We start from the raw sequence: 17,774 nt of genomic DNA on the forward strand, positions 1-17,774 counted from the left end.
GCAATAAATTCACAGGAAAGGAGAAGCTGATGATTGCCTGTACCACTAGTTTCATTTAATTTAGAGCAAATTAGAGCAATTTAGATGCTTTACAACTCTTGACCAGAATTTTCCTAACATCGATAAAATCATACAGCAGGTGATGTGCTCTGATGCTGCAACAGCAATAGTGTGGTTATGTTGTGGAGTTACTCTACACTTCACATGGAAAGGCCTGGATCATCGGGGACATGGGGGAGTCAGAGTTTGGATTAAAACTTAGCACATCTTTAGCCTAGCAATACACTGCCTTGTACTTGTGTTTTAAGAACGGATAACTGGTAAAGCATTTATTTTCTGTGTTACGCAGAGATGTTACTGTCTGCTCTCTGACATGTGGGATCATGACTGAATTTTTTAGGGGATTTTCTCAATCTCTTTATCTCCTTAAAGCCGGCAACAGTGGGGCTTTGTGCTTCTGACCTACCTCTTCAGTACTTTTTTGTGTGGATTAAAGCCCAAAGTAGCCTACAGTCTGTGTGTACATTCACATTTAGCGATGCCTGGTAGGTGAGCTCCACAGAAGGAAGGAAGGGGAAAAAAAATAAGGGAAGAGGAAGGAGAAAAGGAAGGCTTGAGGCATTGCCATTGCAGGCCCAAATGTGTCCCGCAGCTGGAAGATGCCTGGCTATGCAAGCCAGTCTACCATACCACGGAGGGTATGGCTGATGTTAGGGCAAATAAATATGGTATTGGCTTCTTTTCTGCAACAGCAAAATGCTGTATTGAGCAGAGGACTGGGAGATTAAAAGAACACCTGCTGGAAAACAAAGTAACGTGTCACACGAGTTATATTGGGCTTCAGGCCCATGGCTGCTGTGAGGGGAATAGTGCACCATGCCTTAGACAGTTTTAGGGCCTGTATTCAGCGAAACAATTTGGGAGTTTTAGCTACGTCACATCAGCTAAGATTCTGTCACCCTCAAAACACAAATTCTGGGGCTTTTTTTGTTCACTTTTACACTACAAAGTACACCTTTTTATTGTAGTCATGTTCAGTGCTACCTACTCAAATTCCAGACCATACCCTCTGACATCCTGCTGTGTTATGCAAAATGTCAGCTAACAAATACAAGTTGATATTTTTCAGGGCTGACTCCTGGGAAAAGATAAATGGAGCATAACGTGTCTTTCGAGAGCCCTTCAGCAGAGATACAATTAAGTAAGAATATCCGTGCTCCACACGGGCAGAAAGCATCCCATAGCATGCCAGCGAGAACTGGACTTTTACTGGTACTCTTGGCTGTCACCTCTCTGCTCAGCAGTACTTCTCATGCTGTTTTGCCAACCTTGAATTTGAAGGTATCTGCATGTAGTTTATAGAATTTGTAAAATAAACCAGAAAGAATCTACAAGGAAAACAAAAGATGCCATGTACAAATTAAATATTAAGATAGCAAGAGTTTAAGCACCTCACCCTCCTATTAGTGACATTCCAACATAGCTTCCTAATTGTACTCTACTGTGAGGAAAGAAGTGTTCTACAATATTTGACACTTGGCTGCTTAACTCTTCCCACTTCCCACAGATTGCTTACTGGGAGCCCTGGTGAGCTGCTATTCCCAGTTATGCCTGAGGGGGAATGAGAAGCACACTGTATCCCTCAGACACTGCTCCTGATACTGCTCTCTCACCCTTCTGGTTTCCCCCTGCACCAGCAAGCTCAGCAGCCGAGAGGCCTTGTCTAACACAGCATCGTTGCTTTACAAATTTTCTCGGTAGAGTTTAAAAAATATCTTCCGATGTAGAGACTCCTTTTATCATTTGTCTGCATCATCCATTGCTAGATGGTACTTTCCAAGCCAGAAAGCAAATCCATTACTTGCACAGGTGAGGAATTAAAAGCAGTGGCTCAAGTCCAGTACCGTAAAAGTAAGAGGCCTGCTCTGCCCTGCTGACATTCCCAGACACCCTCCTACCTCCATTCCATTGCTGGCACTTGATGGGACAATAGCAATAACAGTAACTTGCACAAAACTCTGGGGATTTTTCTGAGTGGAGATTTTCAGCTCCAGAACTGACACCAAGTTTAAAGTCAAGTCGTGAGGCAGGAAATGAACAATTTACTTTAATACCTGCACCAGTTTCCAAACTGTTCCAACTGTAGGGACCATTAGTGTTAATTTGTGGTTGATATTAAGAAAACAAACAAACAAACAAACAAACACAAAAACATTTCAGACATGAGAATTTTCCAAAATGTTTTAGGATACTGTGTCATATCAAAGCGCCAGAGAATGAGAGGGCAACGTTACTCAAGGAAAAAGCAAACAGGACAGAGTAAATGTGTATCAGTCTTCTTTTCTTACAATGAATACAAGAGCTGAGTACAGACAGAAAAGGTAATCCAAAATATTACAACAGTAAGTGGCTCAAATGCTAGAGTTGAATTCCAGGCAATTACTGTACAATATTGATGCTGTTTGATGAATAATTCCTGACCCCCATCTCTTTCAATCTTTTGTCAGAAGTTCTGTTAGCTATTTGTCCTTCAATCTTTCTACCATATTGTTTGATACACTAAAAAAATGCATTACTTTACTGAAGACTGTCAAACTAGTTATGAAACAACCATTAATTCAATTTCCATTTTTTTCTGTCTGGAAAAACACTCTTCTACAGCTCTAAGCTCTCCACTTTTTAGAATATGGCAGATTAAAAAAAAAACAAACCAAATTGTAAGATCATATCTGTGCTGTGTTTTAAAATTAAACAAGAAAAAAAAACATGGTAAGAATATGCAAGCATTTATACCAGGATAATCACCTTTAAATATACCACACTAAACTAGAAATACAAAATAAATTCGATTGCATGACAATTTGTAACTTGGAGTCTAGAAAAATGCCACAGACATTCATGATGCTCAGTTTGAGGTTGCGAGGAGTTCAGACTTGCTCCCAGTAGGCAGCAATTTAAAATGTTCCTGAAAAAAATGTGCCTGTCTCTCTCCTTGGAAGCAGTATTCTGGAAGAAATTACCATTTTTTTTTCCCCCAGAAACACTTAACCACTTTGCATCAGCAAGAATTCACACTGATAATGAATAAAAGTTGAAAAATGCGTACTTAAAGTGCTTACTTAAGTAGACACTTTTCCCTAAACAATTACTTCATTTCTGGTCTGTAGTTCAAAATGCATTCATGACACACAAAATACCTTGAAAAGGTAAGACAACCAACTCCACTGGATGTCAAAAGATATGCACTGAAGACTGTTGGTTTCATGGCACATTAGACTTTCCCGATAGTCTAATACCTGCTACCCCTTCTTCTAAAACACACTCTAACCCAGGTATTGAATCATCTTTATTGGCTTCAAGCCCTGCTCTTTCATCATACACTCCTTTACTAACAAAGAGTTTACTTAGCTATTTAAATACATGGCTCTGATCAATTACATTGAACTATCACATAGAACATCACATAGAACCATCACAACCAGTACTTGGCACAAGTTTTGCTGCTTTTGCTTCCAACCTCAAGAAAGAATTAGTGGTCAAAAGTTTCTTCACACTACATCAATTGGTCTGACAAAAAAACCATTACTTCTTTCTCTAAAATCCTGACTCTTTTATAATCACGGCACTTCTGAGAGAGAAGAAATTAAGGCAGAAAGTACTTCTCTAGCTATAAGATAGAGGCAGATTACACTAGGTAGTTTGGGACAAGATCATGCAGTGAATTTGTGGCTGCAATGAGACTTCAATTTATTCCTCAGCCCAGGAACCCATTTGTGAAGTGGAGAACTGGATTCTGTAGTTCAGTCTGTAGAATGGAGCTAGCAGCAGGATGGGTCTTCATTTTTAAGATGCTGAGGGCAAAAAAAAAATTATTGCCATAAACCATGACAAGAAAAAGTCCAAAGTCTCTAGTCCAAAGATTTAAGCCTACAAGTAGTCTCAGCTTTAAGCAGGTGTTTCAGTACTGGGCTGGACTTGGGCAAGGGCATTTTGGAATTTGAGGATTCTTGCTGGCATCTGTTTTGCCAGGTCTGGTCATCTGCTCTTAACCTCTCCAGGCAAGAGACTACAAAGACAGTACATTATACAAGCGATCGTTTGAGAGAAGTTCCAATTAAAGCTTTTTATAAACAGAGCTATATTCCCCTGGGAAGGCAGTTTGCCTAAAGATGTTTCTTTGAAGAGGAAACCTCTCAACTGTTAGAGTGTGAAGCACTCAAACATCTGAATCAGCAGAGTCCTGCTGCACTGAGCACGCTGTCATCCTCACTTCTCCGAAGAATGCACAATTACAAGGCACGCTTTCTGCTGTTAGGATAACTGACTCATTAATACTCCTGAAATCAGACTGTCTTGTCTGGGAAACAAGTAACCAGAGGCAGCAAGGTGGGTGTGAATCTGGATCTGAATAATACCAGATAGAGACAATAAGAATACATATTTTATCAAGCCCTCCTAGGTGATCTCTCAAACACACAGCGTGTATCTTTAGTTCTAGTTTCTTCCAATTTAAATAAGAGCTACATTTCCCTGCTGAGTGCTCACAGAAACTAGCTATTGCTGTAGGCAAAGGAACCAAGTGAAACAGATTCTGTTAAAAAAAATAAAAAATCACGCTGACAGATCACAAGAAGCTGCTTATACATTTTACTGCCAAAGAAACAAACGAGTACAGCACAGTGCAACAAAGACTAGGACTGGTGAGACCTGTGATGCACTCTAAACACTTGCCAAGCATATTATTTGATGATTTTATACACCTTTAGGATAAACTCCTTTTAGAGTAAGAGAATTAAATTTGCTTTTATGTGTACAGCTTCCTCAAAGATTGGCAGATGAGCTTCAGATTGTGCTTGTGGCTGCTAGACAGGAAAAATATTTATAAAGAATTATGGTATTAGAAACTTCATACCTCTGTAAAGACCTGCAATCATATCTGTGTATCAACAGCCTGGGTCCTAACTTCTATACTTAGCTTCCCTCCTTACTGATCACTGTGTTCAGTTCTCCCACTTCAAACGTTACTCTTGCCTCTTGAGTACAGAAAAACGGTTTTAAACTGAAAGAGGGTGTGTTTAGATTAGGTATAAGGAAGAAATTCTTCGCTCATAGGGTGGTGGGACACAGGAACAGGTTGCCCAGAGCAGCTGTGGATGCCCCATCCCTGGAGGTGCTCAAGGCCAGGCTGGATGGGGCTTTGGGCAACCTGGTCTGGTGGGAGGTGTCCCTGCCCATGGCGGGGGGTTGGGACTGGGTGATCTTTAAGGTCCTTTCTAACCCAAACCATTCTGGGATTTTATGAAAAAAAATCTTCCAATTTGTAATCATTATGAAGCCCTCAATGTTATCTCACAAAGAGTGCCTTTTCTTTAATATTATCAGAGATGCCTGCTGGAGAAGTCCTGCAGGAAACAGCTTAACATGCGTGGAAATACAACAAATTTGTCAAGATAGGACCTCCAGTACAGAAAATGCTCAACGCATTTGAAGTCATCTGTCATACCATCAATATATATGTATTTGCTGACTGCTTTGCACACTTTTCCTTCTAATTAAATGAATTTGAGAATTCATACATAGTTCTGGAGCTTCATAAACAGAGCTCTACTGGCTTGACAGATAGAACTGCTGCCAAAGACTAAGAAATGAAAGATGATGGCATTAGAGACCCACTTTTGGGAAATGGAAGAAAACAATGGAACAGTGACCTACAGTCATCCAAGAGAGGCTGCCCATCTGGTGATGAAACTGTGAATACTCTGGTTTATCTGGTACAGGCTGATCACTCAAGCAGGCAGTTCTGATTTACTGCATACTCAGATAAGAATGTTACCACAAAACTGGGAATGAGAATGGACAAGGAAAGTGATGAGTAACATCTTCCTAGTATCTTTCTGGGTGAATTCAAGGCACAGGACACCAGCTTGCCAGCTAAGCGCGGAGACTTTTAGACAAGGTTTGAAAGAACAGCATCAAAAACTCAGAGAGAAATAAGAGTCGTGATCTACTGGAAAAACAGGACGTTGGGAAGGAAATGTTGGTTGTGGTGGGGAAAATGTTGAATAATCTGCTGAAACCTAGATCCTAGGCAAACTGAAAAAAAAATAGTACAAAGACTGAACTATAACTTAACTGGCATCATAACCAGCAAAAGTCTCAGGACTGTAATATGGATATCACAAATTTATTGTGAAACCCCTGAGGCACATTCTCTTGGTTTGTTTTGTATGGCAAGTTGCCTCACAGAAATAGGGAAAATGTTTTTTCCATACCCTATCCTAGATACCAGCCTTGTCGGCAGAACTCAGGTTCTAAGTAACCAGAGGGGCTGAGTAATAGGGATAGCTGTGAAGGACTGTTTCCCTGGCTGTCTGCTCCACTTGTTCTCAGCTGTTTCCTATCTTCCATCTCACTCTTCTTCTCCAGTTGACTCAGATACTGAATTCACTAGAACATTCACCAGAAATAACCAACAAAGAAGAGCAGGAATCCATTACTTAAAGTAGTAGGAGACCAAATATAGACAAAAGAGGAATGCCTCCAGTATTCAGGGCTTCAGTCTTTGCAGGAAAGGTTATTTATGTCAAGACTATTAGCAAAATGCATTTAAAGAAAAGAAACAAAGAAACAAGACAAAAAAAAGGTTAAATGCTGGAAGTTACATATATTCAAATCTTCTGGAATATACTCACAAGTCATTATGGAAGTGGATAAAACAATTCCTGACTGTTAGTGCAACAACTCCTCAAAAGCCCAGGGAGGATGGACAAAATTCCAGAGTGCCAGAGAAAAGCCATTAAATACAGATCTTAAAACAGGGAAAAGAAGGACCTATAGAATTTCATCCGTGTAGGTATTGACAGGCTAACATTATCATTAGCATAAGACTAGCATCCCGATCTTTTCCAGTGCATAGCTTCAACTTCTTGAACTTTGTCTCAGCTTAAGCTTGTGACAAACTGAGGATGGTAAATACAACTCAACTTAGGAAACTGGTAGAGCTCTGTACTTTAAAGGTGCCTTTGTTCCTCCTCCAGTTCTTGTGAAGATTGCTCTTCAGGCTGGATTTGCTAGGAGGAACTGCAGCCTCTTCACTTTAAAACTACCAGCCACAAAAATAGGAGAATGGCTGCAAACACGCTAGCCACACAAGGCCAACGTTGTGGTAAACATGGATAAATTTTCAAAAAATAGATTTGGGGTTTTTACTTTTATAAGAAGTGGTGTATATAAGCTCAAGTGGTGTATACTAACACTGACTCTCCTAATCTCATCTGAGTTTTGCCTCCGGGACTTCCTAGCCTGGTTCCACTAGTGATCTTCACAACCACTAATGCTTTGTGAAGACTGTGTTTTTCCAAAAGACTGTATCTGTTTTACGTTACATAGTCCTGTTAGCCATTTCAGCAAGCTGCACTCTAACCTAGTTCAGGCTCATTCCTTGGCCTCTCTCAATACATCACAGTCACCATAATGTCTCGGCATGACATCCACCTTGGCCAGCTCCCCTGCTGCAATACAGCCTGAAATATTCCTAAACTGGAGTTTCAAAACTGCTAAATGAAGTGCTTCAGCTAGCACATTTTAAAGATAGCATTTGTCCTTGTTTCCTTGTTTGGGCTTGCTGTTGGAGACAGCAGTTAGGATTCAAAGGCTGCAGAAAAATCACCAGAAGTTTTTCAGTTCTGGTCTTTATTCTGAGCAACTCACACAAGCCCACTTGCCAGCTCACTCTTAATTGCTAGACTTGTCTGGAGGTACAAGACTTTGCAAAGCAAAATAACTATTTAACTTGCAAGTCAACACTCAGATTGCAGCAAAAGGAAATAAAAAAGTAAACAGACTTTATTGCTTTAACTAGAGCTGTGATTCCATTAGCCCCAACTACAGCAGCAGCTTGATTTCACAAAAAGCTTCAGTGAAAACTGAAGATATGATTCTGATATTTAAAGCAGTGTTAATATCAAAGGCTATTTTACACCATAATGATTAACTCCTTCTTTTCAAACTTAATTATGCTGTAAACAAAAGCAGCACTTGCTTTGGGCTAAAACCTTCACTCTTCTGACTTTGAGGAAACAACTACTTGCAGAGGAGAGATGAGATGGCTTACCTGCCAGATGACTCTGCCCTCCCTTGACACCAGTAGTGGAGAGAAGGCCTAGCTGGGATAGGATTGTATAGCACAAAATATGGAAAACTCAGAAACAAATGGCCATTTTAAAAAAGAAAAAGTACAGTTCAAGGTGTAGCAGCCAGGACTTACTACTACAGCAGACAGTTATACGAAAACAATAGTTGCATGCTCAATAACGATTCCCTTCGCTTCCTCAAATAACATGAATGTGCTTGGGAAACGAACACCACTGTGACAGTGCATGCCTGCATGCGATATACAAGAGGTCTCACATAACCTCAAGGGGAATATGGGAAACTGGAAAAGGTACAGATGGGTGTAACAGGGATGTACAGGGAAGAACCGTGACATAAACAGCAACTTCAACCTAGAATCACTGCATCATGGAAGTTTGAAAGGACCTCTTGAGATCATCTAGTCCAATGTCCTGCGCTAACTGGGTCACCTAGAGCTCGCTGTCCAGGACTGTGTCCAGCTGGGTTTTGACTGTCTCCACTGATGGAGACCCTACAGCCTCTCTGGGCAACCTGTTCAGTGTATGACCAGACCCCCTCACAGTAAACATGTGTTTTCTCCTTTTCGGATGGAATTTCCTGATTTATAATTCATGTCCACTGCCTCCTGTTCTGATGGGGGGGGGCATGTGGTGTTTTTACCCTGCTACACAGCTGAACACCACAGCTGCTCTCTCACTCTCCCTTCTCAAAGGAAAAGGGGAAGAAAATATGACGGAAAGGGCTCAAGGGTTGCAATAAGGACAGGGAGACCACTCAACAATTGTCATCACAGGTAAAACAGACTCAGCATAGGAAGATTAATATAATTTACTGCTTATCATTAGCAGACTATAGCAGTGAGAACTAAAAGCAAACTAAAACACTTCCCCCAACTCAACTTCTTCTACCTCCTTCCCCTGAGCAGCGCAGGGGAACGGGGAAATGGGGCTGCGGTCAGCCCCTTATACTTGGCCTGTGCTGCTCCTTCACGGTCACTCTCTGCCCCTGCTCCACCAAGGACTCCTCCACGGGCTGCAGTGTGGAGATCTGCTCCACCAAGGGACCCATGTCCCCTTTTGGGGACAGTCTTTGGCTCACAGAGGCCACCCCTGAATCCCCCTTGCTACCACGCCCTTGTCACGTAAACCTAAGACAGAGCAGCAGTGAGAGAAGTCTGGTTTGATCTTCATTTCTTTCTACCACATATTTATACACATTGCTAAGATTCCCCCTGCGCCTTCTCTTTTGCAGACTTAACAGTGCCAGCTCTCTCAGCCTCTCCTTGTATGATGGATGCTGCAGTCCCTTAATCATTTTTGGGACCCTGCAATGGGTTTGCTCAAGTAAGTCTGTATCTTTCTAGTAGTGGGAAGCCCAGAACTGGACACAGTACTTCAGGTGTGGCCCCACCGGCGCTGAGCAGAGGGGGAAGGATCATCTCCCTCAACCTGCTGTCGAAGCTCTTCCTAATGCAGTCCTGGATGCTGCTCTTTGCTGTGAGGGCACACTGCAGCACGTAACTAATGGAAAACATGATGTAAGGTAGGAAAACCAGGAGACAAATCATGGATGGTTTGGATAAGATTAAGGACGAATTGTTCACTACCTTTTCTAATGTGAAAAACATTCCAAGGGGGAGGGGAGAGATTGGAAAGAGCCGAACAAAGAGTTCTCTCACAGTGTAGTTAAGCTGTGCAACTCCGCTGCAGGAACTTGTGGATATCAGAAGCTTGTAGGGGGCTCAGAGTTGGAGGTTCATGAAATAAAAATCTACTGTGTTAAATATAGATATGGTGTTGTTGAATTTGGAAATTCTTGAGCTGTCAATTGCTGGAGACTAGGAGAATAGTTTAAGAAAGAATCACCACTGGATCAGAGCAAGGCAAAAATGTACCGACACTTGGCTGCTGGCAAAGGTAAGATACTGACCTAGACAAACCTTTTCTGCTGATCCAGGGTGGGCCTTATGATGAACTGGGAAAGAAGCATGCTAGGCATGAGTGCACCAGACGCTTTTTTCTAAGTCCATGCCAACCCAATGGACCTACACAGGAATGAAGATTTCAGCTGAAGCACCTCCAACTCTGTGGGAAATCCTCAGTGTCAGAACTATTACAGTTCTCCTTTGCAAGAGCTGGGACACCATGGAGAGCTGTGTGAGACCTGTACATATTCCACAGACTCTGGGGATTCACTTGTTGTGTGCAGCAAGATTCAGAATGTGACTTTAGCCAAAAAACAGATAGAGCGTTCCCAGGGTAGCAGCTTTTGCCTGCCAGTCCCAATTTTCCTGAGCAATAGAATTTGATTTTTTTTAAGCATCCCCCTCATTCTGAATGCTTATATTTTAAGTTGTTTTTCAGTTGCATGCTGTGTATGTAGCCTTGTAAAAGAAACAAGGTTAGTACCTTGCCAGCCAGGTAAGGTACCAGAAGAAACTGCAAAACGAAGAGCTAAAAGTCCTGTATTGATTAATCAAAGGACAGAGCTCCCAGCAGTAAACTGAGGAACTTGCTCATGTCAAGATCGAAAGGCTTGCACTCTAAGACCTCACAGCACAGATAACTTAGCAGAAGACCCTGCATCCTAACACTAGGAGCTTGGCAACAAGACTGCAATGCATCACATAGCATTCATTTTTAAATTAGCCTAAGAGGAAGAACAGATTACAGATGTGTATTTCAAACAAGGAAACGACACAAAACAGTGGTCAGCAACCTGGGCAAAGACTCACAGAAGCTGAAATCAGCAAGAGCCTAACACAAATGACACCCAGTCAGAACTCACAACTCCTAAGATATGAGAGATTTGTCTAAAGGGCTAGGGTGTCATCACCAAGCAAGAAGAAAGCCGGGGGGTTTCATGAGGACTCAACAGCTGTCACAGAGACGATCCTGGACAGACTTCCTCCACTCATGCATCTTGGTGCATGTGAGTATGTTAAGTGTGAATTAAAACCATCTGACTGAAAGTGTATTAGTACACAAAAGCAGTTTGCTTGAAGACTTTTTAAGTATCACTTTCTGTTTCACAGTAGCATACACTGAGTTTTATTTTGCTAATGTCCCCACATGTAAATTACTACACAAATGATAGTGTGTCAGTGCACTGCAGGTTCTTTGAAGAAGAAAAACATTCAACATGCTCAGCCTTTTTGTCGTGCTCTGGGTGTATTTTCCACCCCTGTGAAACACTGACATACAACCTGTAGATTTATTCCAATGAAAAATCTGTAAACAAGGACTTTATATACTCTTCTGTAGTAAATAGGAAAATGAACTAAAAAGCATTTTGCAGTTTAGTAAAATATGCTTTATATACAAAATGTCCACTAAATTTCCATATATTATACTAATGAACTGTTTACCTTAAAAAAAGGAAATAAAAGTGATTTCTTACCAGTCTCTTTTGCTGAAGTTGTTCTCTAAGTAACCTGTCTTCTGGTAAGACGTCACAGAGAAGAAAATAGTTGTCTTGTTCTTCTGTTAAGAGATCAGGAAGTGTGGTTAAGGGATGGGAGGCTGGTGCTGTTCTGAATATTTGTAGCATATAATCTGCTAAACCTCTGGATGGATTAGGAATAAGAGATGACTTCCTGAATCTATTAAAGGCAGCTATTTTAATTGCATAATTTAATGAAACATGCTTAAACATTTGTATACACTTACTCATAAGGCTTTATTTACATACATACATCTGATCTTAAACAGAACTGAATTCACACCATTTATATTGCAGTACAAAGACAAAAGTCTTGCATAGGTTTTCCCCGCAACCACCCTTGTTCTCTTTTATGTTGGTTCTTCTGGAGACAGAGAAACCTTTAATCATTGATATTAGTCACAGTATATAGTCAGCATAAAAGAATCATTAAGTGACTTTTAGTTCTATCTTGCATGTGGGATTTTTCAATTATTTCTCTAAATAATTATTCATTTTCAGTAGTTATCATTTGGCATACCCTTCAGTAACAGCACCACCTTTTACTGTCAGATCTTGTTCCATCTGCAAGTGTGTATCATAGCTGTTTAATAACACACACTGCGGCTTGCCTAATTAACGTTTTAATTGTTTTATGTACATTTTATGTTTACTACACTTTTTACTGTTTATGTTCATATCCATTTTAGTAATGAAACAAATCTCATTCAAATTAATCACCTTAAAATTACTCAGCAGATAAAAATATATAAAAACATTTAAGAAAACAGTCTGCATTTGAAACCTACTCATTTATTAATCAAAGGGTTATGTGGCTGGTGAGCTGAACTGACCATTACTAAGTCTTTCACCATTTTAAACTTTCCCATTTCAGCCTTTCCCAACTTTTCACACAGAACCTGTACGAAGTAATATAAACCTCCTGATTTCTGAGCTATCCAATTTGAAGGAGCTCATCACTAATATTAACAAAATATTCTCACTATCCTTTGGAATGGCTACTGTTGGATCACAATTTTGGTAGGCTCTAGCCTTGATTTGCAATTTTCAAAATGAGTGGTAGGTGTTAAAATTTCAGCAGCAAAAAAATACATACGTAAGAGAAATGTAAGTCTTTGGAGTGATTTTCACGTTTCCCAGGACTATTTTTCTTAAAATTAATTTGAATTAGAACAGTTTATTTCCACGCATCTCTGACACTGTCTGCATGCATTTTTACTGTCTTATAAGCTCTCCATAGATGATTAAAGATGTAGGAAAGCCCTAATGTTCTCTTATCTGCTTTTATGTAAATTATATATTTTTCTTAGGAAGGGGAAGCCAAAGAAATATATCAGCTTCTGCTTGGAACAGAAGGTGGTGAAGTTCACAACAGGAAACTCATTTTTGTGGAAATCTGTTTAACAATTTTGTGTCTACTTCTGAGAAAAACACTTCTTTTGCACTGTCAGCCTCTGTCCTTATGAAGGAGCATCCAACTGGGCCAGAGCTGTGAGGTACAGTCCTTGGTCTTGTGTCGGAGTGCAGAAAATTGCAGTCTTCGTACCCTTAATGTGAAGATACTTTCTCTTAACATTTTTGGGGCAATAAGCACAGGGAGAGGAGAAAGGAAGCATGATTGCAGCCCTGCTGCCCAAGAAGAGCCAACGGCATGAGCTGGGGGTAGGGGACAGGGTGAATTTGGGAAGGTAGTTCCCTGGGAATGTATCTCCACATTTCTGGAAGGACTGCCAGCAATTATTTATGCAGTGGTTACCAAAGCTTCCCTAGCTATGATGAGGAGCAGCACTGCTTCTAGGCCTTGTTTGGCAGCTGGCCCCACTTTGGCAGAGTGTTGAAGCCTGGACTTGAGCTCATCCTTGCTCACCACCTTGCTAAAGCACATGTTGCCACCCTTCAGGAAGGTATGTTTAAATATGTAGCTGAATTAAACATTATTTCTGTGCTTTTCTGACCTAGTGTCAGATTACTTCACATTTGACTGGATCAAAGCACCAGTATATGCCAGAAATTATCATATGACCTGGCCAATAGAGAAAATAGCCGCATACTTACCTAATGGAGCTTCCGAATTTGTTCTTATCACACTACAAAAGTCTGTGATGGGTTGTTCTGCAAACCTCTTCTTCCAATATAAGACATATCTTAAAATTAAGGGGGAGATGATTAGTGAAGAAGGAAAACCCCAAACCATTTAATAAACAGTTGATCTGCTCTCATTTCTTGTATCCTTTAAATTCTTATAGGTCTTAAGTGTTCGTTTTTTTTTTTTTTTTAATTCCTCTCTCATTTTTTTCTTCCTTTAACCTGGTTTTCTCATTCATTAAATTCAGTCAGCTTCATTAAACCTGGGTTCAACTACCCTGTCAAAGTGAAGATCTAAATAAGAAAGATTTGCATTTGGTTTTACATAAACACTGTAACTTATTCACATTTTCAGACATATGTGCCATTCAGATGCATCTTTACTGAAAAGATATACTACAGAGTACTCTCAAATTCCCAAAATATTGCGCTCGGTGTTCTGCAAGATGCAGGCAAGGATCTGAAACTCAGTTAAAACACCAACTTGTCAAAAGTGAGGTTTTGGCAGGTCTCCTGTGGAGTTACAGTGAAAGCTGTAGCCTGGCAGACTGCTAGGAAGACAGAAAAATGAAGTCCCCAAACACCTGGGGGTGGGGTACCAGACAGAATAACAAAAGCCCTAAACACAGCTTGAAAGTTCAACCCATCAACTACAGTTGTTTAAAAATGTTCCTGTACTATTATTGTTTGTCATAGCAGCATTAACAGACCACAACGGAGATTCTGAAATAGAAGCTACTGTCTAATCAAAAAGTCATCACCCTCAATTCTATGATGAAGTGAATAAAGCAGCCCCTGTGCTAATTATTCAGAATCTTATTAAAGAAAAATAATCTGAAAATGTTTAAGTGTATGCTTACATTTATGCCTATTGCATAATATTAATCATGTAAGAGTTGGTCAGGTAAAGGCTAGCTATTCAGTGACTGTTTCCTATTGACGTGACATCAAATTAGGAAAAGAATCATAAAAATTCAGACAGTATTATGAGGACGTTTCTAAATATTTGTAGCTGCTCTTGACATGGAGAGTATTAATCTCTGGTACAACAAACAGCTAAGCACAGTAAAACCTGCAAGCACAGATGAAGCTCATTCAGAGGCATCATTAGATGTCTGTAAGTGACAGGTGAGCATTTTGTTGTGCCTCTGCCCACTACTTTTATAAGGTATGATGAAATTAGTCTTGCAGCTACATAGAACAGCAGGTCTTCAAGAATGGAGTTTTTAGGACATAAATGTGCAAATGAAAGGATTTCAAGATGCCATTCAGTCTGTCCCCTGAACTGAAATAAGCAAACGTCATTTAGACAAACTCACCAAACCATAACCTTCTGTGCCATGAAGCTTACTGTTAAGGGATTTTATATGATACGGCTTAACCCAAATAATCAACGCTCAAATAAAGCCAATGCCTTGTCATACTTTCAGGAAGAGGGAGTAAGTGATCAATGTCCTCTGTGTATCAGTCACGCATGTATTGGATGTATTCACCTCATCTCTATTCCTTCCCCTACTGCCAACTTACCTTTATTTTTCCAAGCTTACAAAAAAAAAAAATGCTTTCCATTAGCACTGATCTTCTCTAGACTTTCCAGTGCTTGTTGTTCTGTCAAGAAACACATACCTAAGACTGGTTCTAACTCACTGTTGAGTATAAATATAATATAATGTATTTATAGTTATTTCCCTTTATTTTCCACACTTCATTTTAACATCTCAGATTATACTTGTCTTTTTTTGTTCACAGTATTAGACTCATTTGCTGGTATTCAGTACAGCAAATAAGAGAAGAAACACTTCAGAGTAACAGCTCCACCACATCACATCCTGGGGCTGTTTTCTCTAACATTTGGCTACCTTCCAATTGCATTAGAAGCCAAAAGAATCTAAATGGACATTTTCTTGAAAAGGTGATTTAAAAATAAATTTCTAGTAACCCAGAATAATCCCCCAAGTGCACTTAAACTGGCATTCCATTACTGAGCAGTTCTGATCCCTTTATTTATCTGAGGAAACTAGCATTATCTCCAAAGAACATTGCATTCTTGTTCTGCCTGCCTTCTGCACAAAACCAAACAAAAACAAGTATCAATTTTCAACTTTATGCAGTTTTAAGCTCCTATGTATGACTAAGGATTTATATGGCTTACATTCATCTTCCCAAATTTCATATTAATGTTTAGGTTTTTGCACTTCGATAGTTAGGCACAAGTTACTGGCTTTGGCAGAGTAACTGATCACAGAGGGCCTACCACAAAAGTCCGTCTATTTGAGAAATTATCCAGCTAACACTTAAGCACTGCAACACAACTAGTTACAAAATCAGTAGGTACCATCTAGCCTTCTGACAGGACCATACATCATTGTGTGTGAAAACAAAATGCCAATCAAGTGCCGAGCCCCTGAAATCACAAGCCAGCTGGGCCTTTGCCAGCTACTGGAAAAAGAGAAAAAGCCAAACGTGACCCCATCGAGAAGATCGGTGACACAGCTGTACGAGTCACAGTTGCATGCAGATCATAGACCTGTGGAGTATAGTTAAGGATTAAATGTGATTTCTGTGGGAAAATACTGGCATCCTTAAGATAGGGTAAATGAATTTCAACCCAGAATGTGTAAGTTCATGTACTGAAGAGCTTCTGTGTACAATACATCTTTAGGACATTGTACAGTTGTAGAAACTGTCTTCTCATGTGAATAAAACCAAAAATTGGAAGAGTTGACTGTCTAGAATGTCCTTTATGAAATAAACAGCTTTCTAGCTTGTACACAGCTTGCTGGTTAGTAACAGGATCTGAGAAGTGACAAAGAATTTCTAACAGAGGAATTGCCCTGTGCTGTAGCTACACAACACCCCAGTGTAAAACAAGTATTTTAGAAATACAATCTCTAGTTTTCTGAAGCTTTATATAGTAACTGTACACATACATACCCATTTTTAACAACGTAATCTTTACCTTCTAAAATCTGCAACCAGTTTCACATCAGCGATGACAAGCTTGTGTTCAATTATCATGTGCTTCAGGAGCTGGCTTTGTTCCGGTAGGAGATAGCATTCTTTGCAGAAAATGCAAGGCACATATGGAGAATCCTCTACAGCAGCAACTCCCGCTGGACTCGCTGGACTTTCTGGCAGAGTCAGAGGCTCCAAAATACACTCCGTATCTAAGATAAATGAAAAGAATAATTACAGTAATTTTGGCTAAGTGAATAAATCTCTATCACTTGCAGTACTTTTAGGCAGTATATGTAAAAACCTGTTTTGTTGCGCCCCAGTTTTGTTGCATGGATGATTTCAGCAACAAGGTGTATGGAAGCCACTTGACTGCGTTACACTATTGGGTTTATGTGGCAAGGTTTTGGTAGTGGGGGGCTGCAAGGGTGGCCTTTGTGAGAAGACTCCAGAAGCTGCCCCACGTTAGATAAGAGCTAGTTTCAGATGGCTCCAAAGGGACCCACTGCTGGCCAGAGCTGAACCAGTAAGTGATGTTGTTTGCACCTCTGTGAGAGCATATTTAAGAAAGGGAAAAAAAAAAAAAAACTAAACTGCTGTGCAACAGCAGCTGGGAGAGAGGAGTGAGAAAATGAGAGAGAACCAGCCCTGCAGACAGTGCAGAAGGAGGGCATGCAGCAGAATCACAGAGTCATCTAGGTTGGAAGACACCTCCAAGATCACCTAGTCCAACCTCTGAGCTAACAAGTCTTCCACTAAAACGCGGCGGAGACAAAGCGTCAGGGACTGACCACAGCCCCCATTCCCCATTCCCCTGTGCTGCTTGGGGGGAGGACATAGAAGGGGGTGGATGGTGGGATGGTATTTTTAGTTTGCTTTTAGCTTCTCACTGCTTTAGCTTGTTAGTAACAAATTTTATTAATCTCCCTATGGTGAATTTGTTTTGCCCATGACGGTAACTGCTGAGCGATCTCCCTGTCCTTATCTCAACCCTTGAGCCCTTTCCATTGTATTTTCTCCCCCTTTCCCTTTGAGGAGGGGGAGTGAGAGAGCAGCCGTGGTGGCGCTCAGCTGCCCACCTGCGTAAAACCACCACAATTATTTCCAAGATGGGCAGTGTGAGGTTAGCAGAGGACAGTTCTCAAATATATACTCCAGAT

The 17,774-nt window shown here is 40.5% G+C and overlaps 1 protein-coding gene across 3 annotated transcripts in view; it reads right to left on the reverse strand.

The window, feature by feature from the left end:
• Nucleotides 1-17,774, reverse strand: part of ZNF277 (zinc finger protein 277) — a 56,970-nt gene that overhangs the window by 17,922 nt on the left and 21,274 nt on the right. For all 3 annotated transcript variants that reach the window (XM_066991674.1, XM_048065927.2, XM_048065926.2), the window contains exons 2-4: nucleotides 16,619-16,826; nucleotides 13,630-13,718; nucleotides 11,533-11,615 (exon numbers count right to left, since the gene is read on the reverse strand). In XM_066991674.1, coding sequence (XP_066847775.1) covers nucleotides 11,533-11,615; nucleotides 13,630-13,718; nucleotides 16,619-16,826 — 380 coding nt within the window. The remainder of the gene's footprint in view (nucleotides 1-11,532; nucleotides 11,616-13,629; nucleotides 13,719-16,618; nucleotides 16,827-17,774) is intronic.

The sequence above is a fragment of the Anser cygnoides genome, chromosome 1 (genome assembly GCF_040182565.1).
Source record: "Anser cygnoides isolate HZ-2024a breed goose chromosome 1, Taihu_goose_T2T_genome, whole genome shotgun sequence".
Lineage (NCBI taxonomy): Eukaryota > Metazoa > Chordata > Aves > Anseriformes > Anatidae > Anser > Anser cygnoides.